The following is a 22618-nucleotide window of genomic DNA, read 5'->3' as shown; positions in this document are numbered from 1 at the left end:
CTTTTATCTTTATCTTGTTATTGATTTCAGATAGGAAGGTAGAGGGAGAGATAGAAACATCAATGATGAGAATCATCGATAGGCTGTCTCCTGCACAGCCCACAACCTAGGCAAGTGACATGACCAGGAATCGAACTGTAACCTCTTGGTTCATAGGTTGATGCTCAACCACTGAGCTACACTGGCTGGGTGGCACTGGTGTTTCTTGAGGTGTCTTTCTGCTCTTGTCATTTCACTGAAGTATTTTTCTTACAAAAGAGAGTCTCACTCACCCTAGGGATTAATCCTAATGCTAAGAAAGCAGGTGTAACAGAAATTCATCCAGCAAGTTGTTCCGTCTGCATTTGTGGACATTCACAGGGGAACCTTACTTTCATACGGTGCCTTCATCTCATTTTTTTCCTGACTCAGAGCATCCTTACAGTGGCTTCAAAGGGCTTACAATAGCATGTAGCAGTCACTTCCAGGCCAGAGCTGGCTGCCCTAAGGCACTTGAAAGAGTCTATCTCATTACGCAAGTGAGCTGTGGGGTGATTTTTCGAGCTGAGGACACGATTCAGAGGCCACCTCTGCATGTCACATGGTGGAGGCAGCTGAACCAAGTGGCAATGCGAGCAGCCAAAAACAGCTTGTTTTTATTTTCTATGGTTTCAACTTGGCCTCAAGAGCGTGTGAGCTACTTGAGCACACAACTGTTAAATAAACAAACCGACCCGTATTTAGAATCAGGAAGAGCCTTTCCACTCTCACAAGCTCCTAGGCGGGTGAGTTCAAAACCAGAGATGTATTGTAACAATTAGCTAGAAGGAAAAGCACCTCAACTTCTTCACAAACAGACACATAAATTGAGCTTCCATCTTATCACGTACTACTTTACCTTTAATTTGTAAAGGTGCTTGCCAAAAACTAATCGTACCTGAGATGAAAAGTCTTTTCATTTCATTTATATTTTATAAGCGGATGCGTGGAGTGGGTGGGTGTACGCTCATGCTTCCCTTCCGTCTGTCTCGGGGCCTTTGCATGCCCCCTAGATATCTACAGGTGTCATTTCTTCCAAAATAACTTACCTTACTACCTCCATCACTTTGTCTTTTCCCCTTACTGGAGCTTTCTTTATAGCACTTATAACACTACCTGCATATTTTTATATTTGCTTGTGTGTTTCCCGAGATGTACACTCCCCTGGGGAAGGAACATTGTTTTGTTCACTGTGGTATTACCAACGCCCAGAAAAGAGCCTGTCACATAGTAATCATTCAACAGGAATTCATTTAACCAATCAATTATGTCCCTACTATTAGTAGTCCAATTGATTTGGCAAATGTTGAGTTAAATGGATTGCTTTAGGAAAGGACTTTAATTCCCAAGGTGAATTTCCAACAGTATATGGAATAAATAGTATACAGTGTTTCTCAAATTTATTTAGTCATAGAACTTTTGTTTAAAGAGGGTATGGTACCTTTACCATTTTGGGAAACTCATGCTACGAGAAACGGTTCAGGAATTGTGGTAGTAGAGCATGATTTCCTACAGTGCCTTTTGGATTTTAAGATAATTAGTGTGTCCTGTGCAAAGGCTTTAATTTCTGATCCTTTAAATTACACACAAGCATACTTTCACATCACATTTATGCTCAACCATCTTAGCATGTACAATTTTACTCACACAAATTTCATATGGTAATCAGGAACATTTAAAAAATATTTTAACTACAATAATAAAATAATCTTATTCCATTTGGCAATGAGTATGTAGTTAGATGTGGTTAATTATACATGTAAATATACATAAACACAATATGTATAGAAGATGAACAGACATATAGGAAAGAGACATTGATATTCTCCCTCTTCGTGCCCCCATGACCCGCCATCTTTTTCTTCACTTTACCAAAACAAAATTTTAGGCAGGTGCAAATGAAGAGCTAAAAGAAGTATATGCTCATGGAATTAAAATTCTTTTAAAAAAATATTTTATTGATTTTTTACAGAGAGGAAGGGAGAGAGATAGAGAGCTAGAAATGTCGATAAGAGAGAAACATCGACCAGCTGCCTCTTGCACACCCCCTACCGGGGATGTGCCTGCAACCAAGGTACATGCCCTTGACCAGAATCGAACCTGGGACCTTTCAGTCCGCAGACCAATACTCTATCACTGAGCCAAACCGATTTCGGCTAAAATTCTTTACTAATACTTATAAAATATCTCACTAAATCAGATTAGTCATTTGGTTAAAGGATGAATTTATAAGTCTTTTTGGAAATAATGAAGCAAATGGGAATTACACATTTTAAGGATTGGTGCTAGACTGTAAGAGTCATAGCCCACCCATCAAAGATACGTCCACCTATGCATGCCTGTGGGCAGTCCTTCTCCTCACTAACTCTGGGCTTGCCTACATGATTTTCCCAGTGCACATTAGCAAATGCGATGCAAGCAGAGGCTTGCAAAGCTTTGTACACGGGCTTCCTCCCTCTTATGTCCTTCCTGGTGTTAGAACTCGCTCTTGCTGTTTTTAAGTGACCCACATTGAAACTGGAGATGATTTACAGCCTCATGAGTGACCTGAGGAGAGACCAGCAGAACTGCCCAGCTGATCCCAGTCCAAACTGCTGACTCACAGAGCTGTGCGAGGCACAGTGGCTAAGTTTCAGAGTGGTTTGTTAGGTGGCAACAGGTAAATGACACAAATATAAAGCCCTATTGTTAGCAAGTACGTGCTACTTTCACATCTCTTCAGGGACGGGGAAATCATTCCTTCCTGGGGCTTTCTGCTCAATGAAAACTATGATTATACAGCTATCAAAACTCCAGCTAAATTTATCATTTGCTCACTTTAGAATTGCATAGAGTTTATTACATTTACATAGTTGTCTTTGAAGTTTATTCTCTTCATTGGGTAAATATTTCCTTAACAGGTAAAATGTATGTGGAAGTGCCTAGTGCTATGAAGTGTTTAGAATACGTGGACACTCAACAAAATTTCTTCTTGAAATCCTTAAGCTTTTCACTGGTTGGCAAACTGTTCTTTTCTCAGCATGCACATCTGAATTAAGAAAATGCCAAAATAATGAAGTTTTACTATTTATGCTATCGTCCATCTAAAAACTGGCATTTGGACTTGTTCAAATAATTCAGAAGTTTTGAAAGAATATAATGATAAAAGCATGCAGTAAGAATGTTAAGAGTTTCAGAATTCAATTTTACTCAGCTAAAAAAAAAAATGGTTTAAAAAAAAATTAAATTCAGCCCAGCTGGTGTTGCTCAGTGGTTGATCATCCACCCATGTACAAATCAGGAGGTCACAGTTCAATTCCTGGTCAGAGCACATGCCAGGTTGCGGGCTTGATCCCAGTGTGGGGCGTGGAGGAAGCAGCCAATCTGAGTCTCTCTCATCATTGATGTTTCTCTCTCTCCCTTTCCCTTTCCCCTTTGAAATAAAGAAAAACATGTTAAAATTAATAAATAAATAAAAAGAAAAAAGTTAAATCCAGTGTTTGTTGTAAGCCCTGATCATCTTTTGCCTGTGGACCCTAATATTCATTTATTAATTTAGTTTATTTGCAAGTGGGCCATTTTAGTAGCTGTACAAAAGTCTTCGCCCTTAAACCAGGTCCTCTTTCAGTGTTTGCTACTTCAGTGCAAGGCGTCCCACTACTAGAAACCTAATAATAAACCCATACCAGTCTTCCCTCCCTTGCCCCTCACCCTCCCTCCTTAAGCTACCAAGTCCTGCTGATTTTACCTCCTTCATGTCTTTCAACCATTCTCTTCTTTCCCAAGCCTTACCCACCCTAATCCAGATTTATAATCTCTGGATTATAAATGCCGCCCGCTCCTCAACCAAAACTCTTCTATTCACAACAGTCAGAGTGATCTCTCAAATGCGAGTTACACGCTCATGCTTCAAACACGCTGGTGGCTTCCCAATGCTCTGAGTAAAACCAAAATCCTTAATTATCTGTTGCTCCGTAAACATAACCTCAAAACATAACCTCTAGATCCCTCTTCCTCTTACTTCCTTATCACGAATAACCTTGCTTTTCATTCTCTTTGGTAATTTATGTTCAGTTACCTTCTCGGTGTAGGACCTGCCACTCCCCCGCAATCCAGGCCTTCCTCGATGCATATAAGATAGTGTAGCGAGTCACAACCGTCTCTGGGCCGTCGGGGGGTTTCCAAGAAACCAGAGCAGTGTCATCCTCTATCAGCGTCACTTTTACTCCAACCGGTGGGCCTGCTGGTGCTGTGCAACACGCAGAAAATCTGGTGTTACTAGGCTAAAGTGGTCACACACACACACACACACACACACACACACACACACACCGGGCCACTAGAATGACAGGCACAGGGAAAAGTCTGAAATACTAGAAACCACTACAGAAATATCTGAGCAGGGGGCTTTTACCGATTATTAGTGATACTAATACAATGCTACTTTTCTTCTTCCTCTGAAAGCTAATTTTATTTTATAATGTTCAAAACATTTAAAATATATAAAGAAGATAGTAGACTGCTGGTGGGGAATTACTAAGCCAGAGAGGGTAAGCATTTTTAGGGCTGCTGACACGTTTTGTCATACGTGACATGTTTATAGTCCCACCAGCAGCATGTGCTCATTAGATATTGTCTCACTCCATTAAGTACTGAAAGTACTTTTCTTATTAAAATGTATAGGACATATATTCAATCTGGTCTAGAAAGCCACTGAAGGAAATACTTCTGAGTCTGGAAACATTCAGTTATCCCCCAAAAGCTGTGGATCAGTGAGTCTAAAGGGTAGGCTTTATACCAATGATTTGAAAACTAGTGAAATCTTAGGATTTTAATTGACCCCCTTTTTAATATAACCTAAAAGGATGAAGAGCTGGTTTTTGGCATCACAGAACATATAAAATAGTGCCAAGACCACAGCAAAGAAACCCCTGCTCACTGAAATAAATGCCCTTTGCTGTCTTTCAGCATAATTAAAATAGGGGTCCTCATAGATCATCTAGTCCTTCACCCTCAATCTAGAGAAAAGGAATGCAAATTTTGAAGACAAAATATCTGAGCTAGAATGACAGGTGAGCTATAGAACTGTTGTTCAATCAGGCATCATATCTATGCACTGTGCATAGTATCAAGCTACATACATATATCGGGTCTAGTAATAATTAATGTCGTTTTTAACATTCATTTAAAATCTTGCTTGGCATTGACTTGTATTGACATAACCTTCAAACACGTGGTATCTACAGAACGTGTGAAGTGCAATTAACAAGTTTTGCTTGAAAAAGTTTGTGTTTGGTTTGGTTTTTGTTGCAAAACTAGGGCTAAGAAGATGGCGGATGAAGAGCATATTCGGCACTGCATGCTTTACGAGTTCCAATTAGGAAGAAAAGCAAGTGAGGCTGCAAAAAACATCTGTAGTGCTCTTGGTCAAGATGCAGTTAGCGCCAGAAAATGCCAGCGTTGGTTTGAGAAATTTCGAGAGGGGAATTTTTTGTTAGATGACAAGAGTGGTCGAGGCCGTGTGTCCAATTTTGATCAAGAAACTCTTCAAGCTCTTTTGGTGCAAAATCCTCAAATTACCCAACAAGAGCTTGCGACGACTTTAAATTGTTCACAAAAAACAATTTTCCAATCAATTGCGTGCACTTGGCAAAGTCCAAAAGTTTGGAAAATGGGTTCCTCATGAGTTGACCGACAGCAACCATAATCAAAGAGTCACAATTTGCAGTTCGCTCCTCTCTCGTCAAAACCCTTTGCCGTTTTTAGAGCAAATTGTTACCGGAGATGAAGAATGGGTGCTGTATGTTAATTTGAAAAGGAGGCCTCAATGGTTGGACAAAAATGAGGCTCCGCAGCCCACGCCAAAACCTGACTTGCATGCGAAAAAAGTGATGTTGTGTGTTTGGTGGAATTTTAAAGGAATTCTTCATTATGAACTTTTACCATCTAACCAAACCATTACAAGTGCAGTGTATAGTGCCCAATTGGAAAGGTTAGCCCAAGCTTTAAGAGAAAAAAAACCGCGCTGATTAATCGGAAGGGCGTAATTCTTCACCACGATAACACACGACCGCATACTGCAAGAATCACTGCTGAAAAACTGTGCCAGTTGGAATGGGAAGTTCTCCCTCAACCTGCATATTCTCCTGATATTGCCCCTTCCGATTACCATTTGTTTCGTTCTTTGCAAAACTTTCTTCTTGGAAAAAAATTTAATAATGAAGAATGCCTCAAAAATGCATTGACCGAATTTTTTGCATCAAAATCACAAGAATTTTACAACAGAGGGATTAAAATGCTTCCTGAGTGTTGGGCACAAGTAGTAGAAAACAATGGCAACTATATTGTTGATTAAATTTTGTTGTATTGTTTAAATAAATTCGATTTAAAAAAAAGTATTAAAACGACATTAATTATTACTAGACCTAATAGATATAACTATATTAGGTCTAGTAATAATTAATGTCGTTTTAATACTTTAATGCTCCTAACATATACATTATTCACATTTAAAATTATTTTAGTGCAGCCTTGAACAGCACATCTGATTTAAGCCCATTTGTGCAATACATATGCTGAGAGGGGAAAATTAAATTTAATAAAGGCTAAAACACAAAACAAATACATACATATCAATTGGTAGGTAACAACCAGTGTATATGTCACTTTGAACAACTTCTTCAAAGTGACATATACATCGAGTGGCCAGATTATTATGATCTCTGAACGCATAATAATCTGGCCACTTAGTGTGTGTGTGTGTGTGTGTGTGTGTGTGTGTGTGTGTATTACAGGCCCGGTGCATGAATTCATGCATGGGTGGGGTCCGGCCAGCCTGGCCAGGGGGAGGAGACATGGGCAGTTGGTCGGCCTGCCTGACAGTCGAACTCCTGGTTGAGGGAACAATTTGCATATTAGCCTTTTATTATATAGGATATACACTGAGTGGCCAGATTATTATGCTTTCAGAGATCATAATAATCTGGCCACTCAGTGTATACTTTTCACACATTTTTTTGCATAGATAAATCCACAAGAGAGCTGCCTTCTTTACCTTCTGGGAGTGTGGAATGGTAGACGACAGGGCTCCAGGGACTGGAAAGCTGGTCCACATGCAATCGGACAGCAAATTCATATTTGGTGTTTGGCTCTAGACCTTGAACCAACATGTGAGTTTCTGATCTGTGATAATGAGCAATGAAATTGTTAATGCTGTTAGCACATTGTTTCTCAAAGACTGCCAGTATCCCAATCAATACAGGAGGGAAAGCATACTAAAATTTTTTTACACCCAAAGAGCATTTGACTATTATATACCACATTTGTTATTATCCTATAAAAATAAGCCTGTAAGTTGTCATACAAGTTGCCTACAAGTATCCTACTACAAAGGGATTTCCTCTGAAATGTTGGAAGTCAAAGCATACTTTAAAAGTATAGTGATAGGCATCTTTTTATCTATAACCTAGAAAACAGAATAGCTTTGTTTTTTGATGCCAACATGAAGATGATCTTTTGTTTTTCTTTAAACATGCCTTTCTTTCGCCATATGAAAGTAAAGGAAAAAATAGCTTCTTGCCTAATCTTTTTGCATGAGGCTGGGGAAACAAGACAAACAAAAATCATTTACAGAAAGTAAAATGTCAAAAAATGCAGTTTCAGAACTGCCAAGGTGCAAAACCCCCAGGCATTTTACTAAGTAAGGTAAGTCCTGAGACAAATGCTCACAGCGGAAGCTCAGGCTAGCCCAAGACGGCAGGAAGTATGAACAAGGAAGGGAGCAAAGGAAACCACCATCAATGGGAGCTACATACGTTTGAAGGTACAGAACCAGAGAAGCATTCTGCAGGCCGACAGGGTTGCAGCGAATGGTGTAGTTAATGATTTGGGCCGTGGTGAATGCAGGCCTCCTCCAGTGCAGGAAGATGGAAGATGAGGTGTTAGCCTTCGCATAGAGATGGTGGGGTGGTGGTGGAGGAGGAACCATGCGATCGCGAACAGCTATTGAAAAACACAATGTTAATTCACCTAATAACATTGACTGTAGGGAGTGGTAAATGGTAAAAGCGTAACACCCCATCCCGTACGTTGACTTTAGGTCTTTATTCCTTGAGCGGTTGGTAGCGGCCTATTATTCACACCTGACCAACTCTCCCATGAGTTAGATGAGGAATCAAATATTACCAATACTTCGACTGCGAAACAGAAGCATGGAGAAGTCAAGCTACCAGCCAAAAGCATTCAGAAGGCCAGCAGCGGGCTTACCACGCGGCAGGCACCCACTTGAGTAACAATAAAATCAAACAGCTCTCAGTAGCAATAAAACTGAACAGCAACTGGGAGGAAATAATTAGCCTCAAGGCTGGAGCAGATGAAAAGAAAGTACAGTATATGTAGGCATTCAGGGTCATTTTTCCCAGTTAAATGTCTTTCGGTCTTTTGCATGCAAAAGTATAATAAAACAGGCTCTTATAATGAAACACCTATCACTTAAATATTTGCTGAGCAGGTACTTGTTCAAGACACCATCTTAGGCGCCGTGGAGAATATAAAGGAATCCTGCCAGGAAGGCTTCCAAGTAGGACTGAGACTGACATTTAAAGGCAGAGGAGACGAAGGAGCGAGCCATCCATAGTGAAACCATCTACCAGACTCTTACTTACACACACATCCTGGGGTGCTGACCGTCTGGTCCGCCTGATAACCGTCTTCTATGTTGTTGTAAGCCAGCAGCCTCACGTGGTATTTTCTTCTGGGGTCTGTGAAGAAACCAACAGCTTAATAATTAGGTGTAGCCCACTAGGTGCAAACAAAGGTTCCAGAGTCTTTCTACATTTTGGTTTTTAAATCTTCTGAATGAATACCAGTTCTACGTAAAATGGAATTTTCTCTCTTCCTATCCTATTTGATGATGACTCAGCAATTCACCTCAGTATGCCATTGCTTTTGTGACTATCTACCAATCATTTAAAATTTTACTTTGTTTAACCTCACTTCAAACAGTAACATTACTAACACTACTCTTCCTCCTCCCCCTCCTCCTCAACTGAGATAGATTTCAAAGATGTGGGTTGGGTGATGAATCACTTATAAGAAGTTACACTAGATAGACGTTTTTATTTAGTTATTTGATGGTAAGTTTATTAAAAGCATGAAAATCAAAGTCAGATGTTTTCCCCCTCAAGGTTAAGCAGAGTGACAACTATCATCCTTTAGCACACTTGAAAATCTTTAGAACCATGTGTTATTTATTTCTAAGCATGGCCTTTTCACAAACCTACATTTTCAAGTTGAGAGCTAAATTGGCCAAGAAAGATGAGTTGGAGCTCCCTCTACTGGTATTCATTAACTATCACAACTGAAAACCAAAGTCCGTCCCATGCATATTTAAAAAAAAAAAAAAAAATTCTGGCTTCTGAGAAATAAATGATTATAACATTTAAATGGTATACTTTAGAAAATATACAAGAAGTTTAATTATATCAATAAATTTAAGTATAACCATTTATAACTACAAAATGCTTACTTAGGGCAAAAATAAATACTATTCAGAAATAATGTATGTCTTCCTCCCCACCCCTCTAGCTTTATTGAGGTATAGTTGACAAGTAAAAGTAATATATTTTAAGGTGTATAGCTTGATGTTCGATATTCATAGACACTGTGAAATAATCACTGTAATCAAGCTAATTAACACCCATCATCTCATGTATGTGTGGGGAAAATATATAACACCTACACTCTCAGCAAATTTTAAGTAGACATTAGACTATTTATAATTGTAGTCCCTATGCTATAAATTAGATCTCAAAAAATTTTTTGTATCCTTTGATAATCTCATCCCATTTTCTCCACCTTCCAACCCTGGTACCCATCATTCTACTCTGTTTCTGTAAGTTCAACTATGTTAGATCCCATATGTGAGTGAGATCACACAATAATTGTCTTTCTGTGTTTGAACTACTTCATTTAGCATAATGTCCTCTAGGTTCATTGCAAAAAGCAAGATTTAATTCTTTTTAAGGTTCAATAATATTCCTGTACATGGTGTGTGTGTGTGTGTGTGTTCACGCACGCATGTCACATTTTCTTTATCCATTCACCAGTCAACAGACATTTAGGTTGTTTCCATATCTTGTCTATTGTGAATAATGCTTCAGTGAACATATCGGGTGGCAGATATCTCTTCAAGATACAGATTCCATTACCTTTTGGTATATTACCTTACCCAGAAGCAGAAAAAAGATAATCTTTGATAGATATAGCCAATGTGGCAAAGGACTTAGAATAAAAAAAGATAAGTCTAGAGTAAATCCAAACATTTATAAAAATAAAAAAAATCAAACGTGAAGTTTATTAAACTCTTCTAGGTAATTTAAGAGTTTGTATAAACATTTTAGAAATTGATTAATATATTCTAACATTTAATAGTAAATTCCATTTAAAGGTTTTCCTAAAATAAAAACATTTATTTCTATTTGTTTTGATAAAATTAAAAACATAAAAAATTATACAACTTAGAAAATTTCTGTTATTTCTAGATAAAAAGGTAGGAAGATTAATAACTTCTGATTGATCTATAGAAAATGTTTCTCAGATACATTATCTTGAGTATCACAAAACTCTGTAAGATATCTTATTCCTATTTATTAAAAACTGTGGTAAAAACGTATTAAGTAGCATGTCTAATGTCACACAAAGCTGAACCAAGACCCTGTGGATATGACAAAACAGGGCCTTTAAATTTACACAAATACATGGGCCCTTGTCACTGCAAGTTTGTCTCCTTATAATGAATTTCAAAATTGAAATATTTTCAAATATTTTATTAAATGATTACTGCAGAACATAGAAAAATTCTTGGATTTCATCACTGAAATGACTTCCAACATTTGCACTGAAATTCTAAGATCCACACGATTTCGGTTCAAATTAAAGGCTACTTAATTTGAACTTGCTTTTTTCTTTCTGTTTTTTTGTTGTTATTGTTTTTAATCCTCACCTGAGGATATTTTTTCCCATTTATTTTTAGATAATGGTAAGGAGGAAAGGAGGGAGGAAGGAAGGGAGGGAGAGAAAGATCGGCGAGTGAGCATCAATAGGTTGCCCCCCCTCTCCCGCCACAGGCACCCCACCCGGGGCTCGGAATCTAACCTGCAACCCAGTACACGCCTTGACAGGAGATCAAACCAGCAACCCTTTGCTGTGTGGGCCTGTTCTCTAACCATTGATCCACATCAGCCAGGGCTGTTTTTTTTTTTCCTTTCTTTCCTCCTACCATGTTGCTGAACTCATTAGTCAACTGAATCCTGAGTTCAGCTTTACAAATACTCCCTCCGAATGGATACAAATAAAATTCAACAGGCTCTTTGCAACCTAGTTCTTTATAAAGTCACAGTGCCATCTTCCAAAACATTTCTTCATCCTGTCTGTGCTCAGAGGAGTGTCTTTAGGAAAGCTTGCTGAGCGTGAATGAGGTCTTATGTCAGCAGATACAGAAAAGGAAGGATGAGACAGAATTTGCCCAAAGAAGCTCACAGTCTCAGGGAGCCGGAGGCGGACACAGCCCTCCCTCACAGAAAGCTGATTTTGATAAGGGCTTAGGAGGACAGTTGGAGAGATTACTCCTTTTTCTGTGGTGCAATCCATCAACACTTCACAAATGCTTCTCTGGGATATTTCTTTTTAACCCTAAAATGGATTCTTCAAGTTTTCCCTTCTTCCTCTTTAAAAAAATGAACTGCTTACACTCAATGTGAAATCCAGAATTACTTTTTTTTTTTTTTTTTTTAATGGTCAGGCAGAGCAGAGATGAGAGAACAGAGGTGCTCCCTTCAGACCCTCACCACCTGGCTCTCTCCCACTCAGCACAGACTGCACTGAGCCCGCTGTGAGGAGGAGAACACCCCGGACGCCCATGGGGAACGCATCCGAGGAGCCGGCCCATCGCAGCCCTCTCGGTGCTGGGCTGCTAGCCCGGCTCCCACAGGAAGGAGGTCAGGAAAACGTAAGCCACCGAGCAGGCAGACCGAGCAGGTGGAGGTGCGCCCCCTTCGTTTCTCTCCACACAGAAAAGGGAAGACAAGAACCAGGATAACTGTGGAAATGATTTCAGGAGGAAAATAAATAGGACATACTATGTGGGGAAAATAACTTAGAGGGATACCCCACTCACACTGGTTCCCACGTGATCCCTTCTTCATGCTCTATAAAGATTCTTGTTTTAAAAAACAGAAAGTGCAGGTTGGGCAGGCTGGGCAGGGGGCCGCGTGCACTGGCCACGTGCTTCTGTTAGGCTGTCAAGCACAGGAGTCCAATCGCAAAAATCTAGTCACTGTGCTATTTTGGTTTGTTACTCCAGAGACCCAGGCACGACCTGGCTTATTCTCATTCACCACTTTGCTAGGAATTTGATTTCATGCACTGTCTGTACATTTGAGAGGGAACTCAGGGGCCAGGGCCCTCAAACAATGTCGAGATGAGCATTATCAGGCAGTAAGAGTCATTAACTAAGAAAGAAAACAGAGAACAGATACACAGTTAACAAATTAATGGTCTGACAGAGTAAAAAAACAAACTAGTTTAGTTAGGAACAATATATTAAATACAGTTAAACGCACACACAATGTGCCTCAGCTTAAGTAGCACTGATCCTTAAACTCTGCGGTTCTGCAAGGTCCCCCTCATACATGAGGGACAGACAAAGCAGAGGCCCAGGATCAACACCACTGCAGGGCCAGAGGGACCAGTTCCCACGGTCTGTTACGGCTCTTCCTGAGTTCAGCGCCGCCACACCACATACGTGGTGCTTGGTTACAGAGACTCAGCAGAGTTGGGCTGTGTGGTTTAGGGGGGAAACAGCAGAGTCAGGAAGAGCAGCCACAAAGAATAATGAAGGCCTTCTCAAAACTAAGCGAGGGAAGGAGGAGAGAGAGAGAGGAGAAACTTTGTCCCAGTTTCTTCAAAACGTAACACAGGGGATATAAAAAGCACTCCTCAACAGGGTAACCCTCCAGGATCCCAGTGCTGAGAGCTCACAGAGTGTTTGGATCTATGGTCCGAGTTGCTTAAATGTTGAGCGATATGTAACGATGAAGAGTCAAGAAAGAAAGTTCAAATTAATCGAACAGAAATCAGACTCTACATGTTTTCATTCCCAACTACGGAGTGTCAGCTTAAGCTAGCAAAATCGTGGTCCCAGCCAAATTAACTTTCTTGATTAAAGAGTCAACCTTTGGCCAAAATAGGAGGCTCTCCTTCCTGAAGCACTGCAGTGGCTCTACAGTCATCTTCACTCCACTGGCTCCGGGACCTGCCTCACTTCTTGGCTTTCTGATTCCTGTCACCACTAGCTCTTCTTGAGTCTGTGTCATATAGGAAGGAATCAGAACCAGAAGTCTGGTTGGTCAAGAAAGAGTTCAAGGTATAAATAAACAGTTACTAGGTGCCTCGTAGAAATCAAGGACTGACCCTGCCCAGTTTGGCTCCGTGGAGAGGAGCGTTGGCCCGAGCACGGAAAGGCCTCGAGTTTGATTCCAGTCAAGGGCACGTATTTCCACTTTGGTGGCACATGTCGGAGGCAACCAATTGATGTGCCTCTCTCTCTCTCATCAATGTTTCTCTCTCTGTGTCTCTCCCCCTCCATTCTACTCTCACAAAAAAAATCAATGGGAAAAATATCCTCCGCTAAGAATTAACAACAACAAAAATCAGGCACTGTATGAAAGACTCAAGGATTAGAAAGACATAGCTTTTGCTTTTAATTTCAATCTTCCAAAGGAGACAGACTAGCAAATGAATAATCTGTGTTATTTACTAACTGCACAACCTTGAACACGTTCCTAAGTTCCCTTCACCTCATTTATTTGCCTTTGGAAAACAGATATAATCCCTTAGAGGGATTTTCAAAGTATTAAATGAAATCATGACTATTAAGTACTTTTTACAGTGCCTATAATTAGCACACACAATATTATTGTTGTTGTTATGTGAGTAAAGCTGCCTGGGAGAACATAAAAGTACTACCAAAAATATGGTGCACTTAAATTCGGGAATAACTATTGTGAAGTCAAATGAATAGCAAAGATGTCTATTCAAACACACAGGGTCTAGGATCCAGACTATCAGCAAATTAACAATGAGCACACACTGAAGCTGAGTTCTAACTACTCTCTGTCCTCATTAATATTCCCTAGTGCATGGAGCAGACAAGGCACTCAAGCGTCTGACCTATGAGACATGTATGACAACGTGCTGTTTGCGTCTATGCCCACTAAGAGCTTGCTGTTTGAGCGACCTTGTCACATGGTGTGTAATCCTCTCAGCGTCAAATCCACCTTCACCCATATCTTCCGTATTAACCCAATAATCCCTCATCTGCTAACAAAGAAACAACCCAATGATAAATGCTTTGGAAAACCTTAACAGGTTTCTTCCCTAATGAAAGAATCGTTTCATGCGTGGGAAATATGGAGGAGTTTGGGGACTAATATTAGAAGCAGCAAGCAGATGGAAGCAGCAAATGCATTCACTTTTTAAATTATATCCAGTTTTAACAATTAGGTTTTCATTAGTCTCAGCAACTATAACTCAGAACAAGAAAAACAGGTTAAGAAAACGAGACTGCCTGTAATGCCAATATTTTTTTAAAGATGAACCAATCAAGAACCGAATTCCATTCTAAAATTATAAGACTCAACAATAAAAGTATGTTAGCTGCATTTTTAACATATTAAGTAACCCACTAAAAACTCTGGTAGTAACATCCCCGTTTTCCATTGCCACATGTTGCTAAAGACCACAAGACAACAAAACCCCCACATCTTCCAGTGTTTTACAGGAATAACTTGTGTGTCTGCTTTCTACCACTAGGTGGCATCTGTGTACCTCTAAACTGGGTGTGATGGCCACACTCATGTAGCTGCGAATGCGGGAGCTAATCTACACCAGCTGAAACTGATGAACGAGCAATTCAAAACAGGTCCGTGTGAAATACAGCGATTGCATACGTTTCAGCAAATGAAAGACTCCATGAAATGCAAAGCAGTGAAAAGGGAGAAGGGCTCCCTGGGATCAGAGTACGTCAAATGAACTTTAAAAACCTTGTGAGCTGGGTAGTGTTTTTGTCCCCTGACCTTTACAGAGGAGGATGCAGAGACAAACAGGTAAGAATTCTGACTTCTAATGACTCAATGCTACCAAAGAAGCAAAGAGCCAGCCTAGCACAGTGACTGAGGGCTGAGCTGTCAGACCCAGACTTCCTGGATTACAGTTCTAGCTTGGTCATTTCTGTGCCACCTGGGGAAGTTATTTTTCTCTCTCTGCACCTTGGTTAAAATTACCTATAAAATGAATACAGTAAGGCTGTTGGGAAGAGGAAATAAAGTAATTCACAAACTGACGAAAGGAGTGTCCATGTATAACAACATTATTAATAATGACATACTGATAAAAACAAAAATATTTGATATAAGTATCAATAATTGATGTAAAATACTCTTAGCATCCCGTGACCCCTAACTCCGGCTCCCTCTCACAGAGAAGGACAGGCTGATGCAGTGATTCCAGCACAGACTCTGGAACCAGACAACCTGGGTTTGAACTGAGTTTCCTCATCTATTAAATGGGAACTGAATGAGTTTGATTTGTAAAATGCTTAGAAAAAACGTCTAGCAATTGGTAGAAACCTTTCAGTGCTAAATAAGTAAGTGTAGAGGAGGGCAGTGGTTTGAGAATGAGGGGATTTGAATTTTAATCTTGGATTCGGTAGTCACGTGGCTGCAAATTGGGCACTCTCCTGGAACTCAGTTTCCTCATCTTTAAAGATCGGGAAGTTGAAATGTATCAGTTGTTCTCAAACTTGTTTAGGTAACAGTGAAGACAAAGGTACAAATGAGTACCACGCAAGATGGGAGGAGATTTGCTAAAACTCCAAGGAAGCCCAGCCGGTGTGGCTCAGTGGTTGAGTGTAGACCTGTGAACCAAGAGGTCATAGTTGGATTCCCGGGCAAGGCACATACCTGGGCTGCAGGTTTGATTCCTAGTAGGGGGTGTGCAGGAGGCAGCTGGTCAAGTTTCTCTCTCTCTCTCCTTCCCTCTTTGAAATATATATATATATATATATATATATATATATATATATATATATATATATATATATATCTATATATATATATATATATATATTTTTTTTTTTTAAACCCCAAGGGAATTGAAAAGAGGGAATGATTACTACTTTGGGGGGTGAGCAGGGCTTCAGAGAAGTGCATTTGAGCAGCATCGGACCTTACGGCAAGCATGGAAAAGAAGAGAGTGAAGCCGAGAAGAGAGTATAAGCAAAGGCTCAGGGTCAGGAACGCCTGGGTCAGGGATGAGGAACAGGGAGGAGTTCCCTAAAGGGTACAGGAGTGAGGGTCACACAGAAAAGTTAGACTGGGGGCAGATCTCAGAGTTCTGAGAGTCCGGCTAGGCACTGCAGATCGTACTACAGCCACACTCGGAGGCCAGCTGACTAAAAGGAACGGTGGAGAGAAGGGATTAATGAAAAGAAGAAAGCTCCCAAGTTAACAGCCTGAGTCAACCAGCAGAACTGGGAGAGGATGTGCTTGGGAGAGCCAGTGCCGTGTGGAGTCAGAGATGCCAGAGGAACAGCCAAGTGGAGCTGACAAGCGGGCGATTCAAAAGGCTGCATTCCCGTGGCCAGTGTTGCCAAGTGGTTAGAGTGTTGGCCGGCCCACAGAAGGGTCATGGGTTCCCCAATTCTGATCAAGGGCACATGCCTGGGTTGCAGGTTCAATCCCTGGCCCTGGTTGGGACGTGTGGGGGAGGCAACTGATCAGTGTGTTTCACATCAATGCCTCTCTCTTCCCCTCCCTCCCTTCCTCCACTCTCTCTAAAAATCCATGGGGAAAAATCTTCTCAGGTGGGGGTTAACAGCAACAACAAAAGTGCAGCATGGAGCCAGCAGTTAGGATGGAGAGGCACACTGGGCAGTCATCCATGGAGGAGGGGTGCCGAGGGAGGGAAAGGACAGCAGGGACTGGAAACCTGGAGTTGAGCGGGAAGTGGTCTTAAAGAGTCATGAGGAGACCCAGGAAGGTTCAAATCTCATGGAAGCTGAGAGGAGATTAGTTGACAATGTCCAATACAGCGGAGATGTCACCAAGGGTAAGAATGACATCTGGTATGTAGGTCCTTTAACAGAGCAAATTCATCAGAAGGGGTGGGGAAGCGGAAAACATGGAGGAGCAGGGAGGTGCGGGGTCACTGGAGAAAGAGCTATAAAGGGGAATGAAAATGAATTATCTTCTGATATGTACCTAGATGTTAACCGTGGTCTCCATCTCTCTCTGCTAGAAGTTTTAGTTATTTTAGTTTCCTGTATTTCCATGTGTTCTGCAATAAATATGAATTTCTTTGTTAATAAAGTAGTTGGAGAAAATGTGTAAGGACTTTATATGCAGTATCTTAAGTAATCCTTACTACAGCCCCGAAAAATATGATTATTTTTATTTTATAGGTAAGAATACTTCTACATAACTAAACTAACTTTCCTTTAAGGATCATTTTTCTGTATACATATTTTAAAATATTTTACAATGTGGAGCAAAAGTAGGTTTAGGGTTGTGAGTATGCTAAATACAGTTTATCCTTGTATAATTAGTTATTGTATTATTTTCCACACAAACAACTGTAATCCTACTTTTGCCCCACATTGTAAAATATCCAAAAATGTATTTTAAACTTCCCTGGTTCTTTAGAATCCTAGAATTAACTGAAAAATTTTTGATGCTTCAAAACCATCCTTGAGAGCATCAATTCTATCTTCTACAATATAAGATTTTTTTTAAAACTTATTTTTCTTGGCCTTCAACTCCAATTCTATGTTTCTAGGTCTATTTTATAAGTCAGGGCCATATAATCACTTAGGTTTGAGAAATCAAATATGGTAACATGTTAGAACATGTGTAAATTAAGAGAATAATTCTAAAGAATGACATCCTCTCCTGCTGAGTGGCTTGTGACTTAAACCCCCTTTTTTGGCCCGCTACCAGGTTTTAGGTTATGTCTGAAAGAGGCCAGGCTACAGGCCCTGAGTAAGTGGGCAATACTAATGTACACAGGAGGTAATCAAATACACAGGAGAGCAAAGTCAGAATAATCAGAGATGTAAACATTACTGAATAAATTAATTTTACTTTAAGGAGAAAACATTTAAGAATTCCAGTCCTATCAGAATTTGATCATTGTTCTGCCCTTACACTTCAAGCTACACAAGAAGGTTCTCCCTCCTCCCAACTGGTGGGTGGAGTTATGACATTACTGGCATCTGTCACAGAGACATCTCCAAGACATTGAGCCATCAATCAGCGCCTGCCGAAGTGTCCTGGAGCCCACCCCTTCCTGTTCTGCCCTGGGTCCAACCCTCTCCTGTTCCTCCCCTTAGAAAGACCCCCCAGACCAGCCACGTGCTGCTGATCCTCCATGTCCAGGTGGCAGCCCGGCTGGGTCCATCTCCCCTCCCAACCCCTTCAATTCTGATTTCTCTTCCTCCGTAATGAGTCCCACTCATCACTGGGGAATAAACTTTACTTTAAAACTCCTTGGTGGTCAGTTTCCTGCGCCTCAAATCTTACACAAGGTAATACGAATAGGCTCACCTAGTAGGAAGCCACACCCCCTCCCCCCCTCCCCCAAACACTAAGAAGCCCAAATGTTCTCTGACTGGAAATGAACTCAGACAGTAAAACGGATGGACATCAGTTCTAATTTTATGAATTCTTTGTTGTAATACGTACTAACATATCTAGACATCAGATTCCTGGAAAATGCACAGTGGAAAACATTTTTTAACAACGTGTTTAGCTGTGGACCAATAATAATGAGATCACATTGGAGTCAGGAACAGCTGGCCATTGTCTCCTCCAGCGGCTGCTTTCTGGGGAGGCTCCAGAGGCATTGAAAAGAGCCGGGCCAGAGCGGGCAGGTCAGGGGGAGGTAAAGTTAAGAGAAAACCCAAGGTCAGGACCATGAGAAACCTTTATCCCACAGGAGTCAGTCCATCTTTGATATTTCTAAAATTCAAATCCGGGAAAGACTTCCTAAGCGCTGTTTTCCATCCTTCCACGGAAACGTCTCCGGTGGTGGGAAAACCAGTCCTCCCAGGACAAACGGAGATAGAGCAATCCCCCCGACCCCAGGCCCGTCCCCGCCGCTTGCTTATTAGTACACAGGCCAGGAACATGTTGGAGTGGCTTCATACAATGTCTTAAGCAAACGCAAAGCATTACTTTAAAAATCACTATGCTCTCCTTTGAGTTGTTTACTGAAAATACTGCTTTAGAGAAGCTCTGCTTTTTTTTTTTTAGTGCCACATTATAGTTCCATTAAAAGCAGTTCATTAGAGAGGATGCCTGCAAAGGTAAGGAGCAACTTGAAAATCTGCTGGTATCAGGTCACCATCCACGAAGTCGGAAAATGTTCAAGTCCGGAATGCTCAGAGTGAGGGAGGAAGGTGACATTCTGAGGGATGCTACCTAGTGTCTGGCCACATGCCCATTTTTAATAAAACCTTTTGTGCCACCCGGTTTTGTGTGAGTCTTTTCAGGCCTATTGTGTCCGTCCCGCCCCCCCCCCCCCCCCCTCCAGTCCCACTGAAGAGCTCCTCGGTCTGGGCTGGCAGGGTGACTCACTGCCCCGGAGCCATCCCTCTCACACAATGCGCCCCTATGATGATTCAGAGAGGCCCGCCGCGAGGGCTGCGGTGACACCTGGGTCATGGCCTCTGACACGGAATCTGGGGCCAGCCCAAGTCTGGCCCGGCGGCAGGGGGGCAGGAAAAATGCCGAGGGGGATGGGTGGGAAAGCAAGCGGAGCGAAACACGCTGCTGCTTTCAGACGCCGCGTTGGAAGCACGGCACCGGCACCGAGAACACAGGCCTCGCTTCCACAACGTGATCTACCTTCCCGTTCCCCAGACGCTGTGAGGCCTGCTGTGTCTCTCCCCTCTGCGCAGCAGGAAGGTTCGGGGAGCAAGTCTTTTCTAAAAGGGGATTCTTTGTCTCGTATCATCAGACTGATGTTAGGATGAAAAAGTTAATTCATGACAGTTAAATAATGCCTTACGTGAATGTACTCACTTGCTGATGTAAAGACAGAGGTGTATTTTTTTTTTTTAGCCGAAAGAATGTAAATTTTACTTAAACTTAGATTAAAAATCCATTCTCCTTTTGTTGAGAAATGGAATTTTTCTAAGGGATTGTGAATCATGTGCATTTTTTACTATTTGTCGTACAACTTTTAAGGAAGTATTTTTAATGATCACTATGGCCGCATGTTATAAATTTGTGCTGTGATAATGTAGACTATTTGAGTGTAAGATAGACAGAAGGGCAGATGGAGTGGGCAATCCCCGTCCTGCCTCATCCCGCCCCCCTCTCCCCGCGCCGTTTTCTGCACAGCAGCTCCCTCAGAAAGCTCATGGTAGGGTTATTTGTCTAAACCTGAAATGACTCAGTCCCTTTTGTTCTGCCCCCCTGACGGGCCTTAAGACAAACATCCCCTCTCCTACTAAGCTTAGGATAACTTAGAAGACCGTTCTTTGTACGTGACATGTGAGTCCGCTGCCTACCAAAATAAGTATGTCCTATGGACAATCTCTATTTTAACACTGCTCTCCCCCCCCCAAAAAATGGATTGTTTCATAAAATCCAGAAGCATAAAACTGTCCCCATTATATCATGTTATTTCTCTTTTAACCATGAGATTTCATTTCTATATATCTATCAGGCTTTTAAGACTTCTTTTAAAAACTATTTTCCGTTTTTGACAAATGCATTACTTGAGGCTGTCTGGGCACAAAAACATCTGGGGTTGAAGACGTCTACTTGAGCACGGCCATGAATGACTGATTTAATTTCAAACACTGGAAAACGAATCTGAAAGCCATATTGGAGCCCCCCACAGGCAGCTTTTGTTTTTTCCTGTGACACTTCTTTCCCTTCTATCGCAAGAAAGGCACCTCGCTGGTCCTCCCGTAAGATGAGTGAACACTGCCACTGAGTCTCCCCTCCAACACCATCGGCTGATGGAATCATGCCCGGTGTGCAGTGAGCGTTGCTATCTTGGGGGGGGGAGGGAGGGGAAAGGAGGACTCCAAAAAAGAGCGGCCTTCACTGTCCTGGAGATGTATGATGTTTTATGTGAACAGTACTGAGTTTGGTCCACATATAAGTTCCTGGATGAACTAAAAGTGAATAAAATAAAGCAACTGCTGATTTTAAGAATTTATCATTATAATACAAATAAATGTTAGAATGGAGGTGGGTGGTGCAGTCTCCTAGGGCAGCGAAGAGGCCACGGAATATACAAATGACATTTACTTAAGAAAATGAAATGAATTCCTTTGGTTATGTTGATATTCCTATCGAGACCAAGCCTTACCTAAAAGCACCCTAAATACTTGACTTATGCTCCTGTACTTGGCTTAGCATGTGTGTAAGTAGCTGCTCTGTGTGCTAACACTGTCTGTCTGACAGACATCATGGCCTTACACACAATATTTTTATAGACCCACAGAGAGGGCCTATTCATGACAGCCAAACTTCCCCTGAAGCCAAGAAATAAATTTCCTCCCAGGACTAACATTTCTCCATCTCCCTGTCATGGGCTCGCCGTGCCATTTTGACCCTTTTGTGAACAACATGAAAATGCCATCTATCATCTCCTGAACCACGGCGACTTGGTCGGAGGTGCACAGTTTCATTGCAAAAACATCTGTGGTTTGATAACCATTCCTCCAAATCTCGGTCCTCAGTGGTAAAAAGCCTGTTTTCAAGATGGGAAAGATGCAGGTAGACAGCTTGAAACCAATCTTAAATTTCTCCCCAAGTGGGACATGCAAGCTGATGAAGTATCGGCTTCATCAATCACAGCGGTAAAGCATGATGGTGGTTATTTATTTATGCCTCTTATAGAAAGTACAAGAAGCACTATGTTACCAGAATTTATGGAAATGCTGCAGAATGATGTGTCACTCTGAAATCAATTTTAGTGTTAGCAGATAAGAGAATTCTGGGGAGTTTTTTGAAACAAGCAGGTGCAGGTCGTTGCCATGTTGTCTACAAACAATCTATTCAAATTCCATATAAACCTTCCATCTTTCAGGTATTGAACGAACTGATGATCATTGGGGTACTGGAAAGTATTAAACATATCTTAAAATGGTTTTTCACACATGTGATAGGGAATCTCAAATGTGAACACACAGAGTGAAACCAAAAAAATTTCCTGATTAAAGAGTCAACAGAAGAATTCAAGTTTCTTATAGTCACTGTTATTTTAAAAGCGCTGTTGTTTTAACCATGAACATAATCACTATGAAATCATTCCTCATTTGTAGTTTCTATAGTTTTGTATGGTCAAAATTAAGGCCCATCTGCCACAATTTCTATTCTGAAACCAAAGGTCATTATATGAAAAGAGTGGGATGCAGGCTGTTCAAGAAAGGGAAACACTAAAAATCATACTTGGCCATCCAGATGGAGGAAGGTGAAAGTTCAAAAAACTATTTTAATTGTTTCCTCCACTAGTATCTGTAGGTCATCCAAAACCCTGTAACTTG

At 41.1% G+C, this 22618-nt stretch overlaps 1 protein-coding gene across 2 annotated transcripts in view; it reads right to left on the bottom strand.

Moving 5' to 3' along the window:
- PRTG (protogenin) overlaps positions 1-22618 on the bottom strand; it is a 122273-nt gene that overhangs the window by 11981 nt on the left and 87674 nt on the right. For both annotated transcript variants that reach the window (XM_084875867.1, XM_084875868.1), the window contains exons 12-15: positions 8661-8756; positions 7812-7998; positions 7052-7179; positions 4076-4246 (exon numbers count right to left, since the gene is read on the bottom strand). In XM_084875867.1, the coding sequence (XP_084731993.1) occupies positions 4076-4246; positions 7052-7179; positions 7812-7998; positions 8661-8756 (582 nt within the window). The remainder of the gene's footprint in view (positions 1-4075; positions 4247-7051; positions 7180-7811; positions 7999-8660; positions 8757-22618) is intronic.

Source organism: Pipistrellus hanaki (genome assembly GCF_964339955.1).
Source record: "Pipistrellus hanaki genome assembly, chromosome: 1".
NCBI lineage: Eukaryota > Metazoa > Chordata > Mammalia > Chiroptera > Vespertilionidae > Pipistrellus > Pipistrellus hanaki.
The sequence above is the reverse complement of the archived record's forward strand: the minus strand, read 5'-3'. Positions and strand labels throughout refer to the sequence as shown.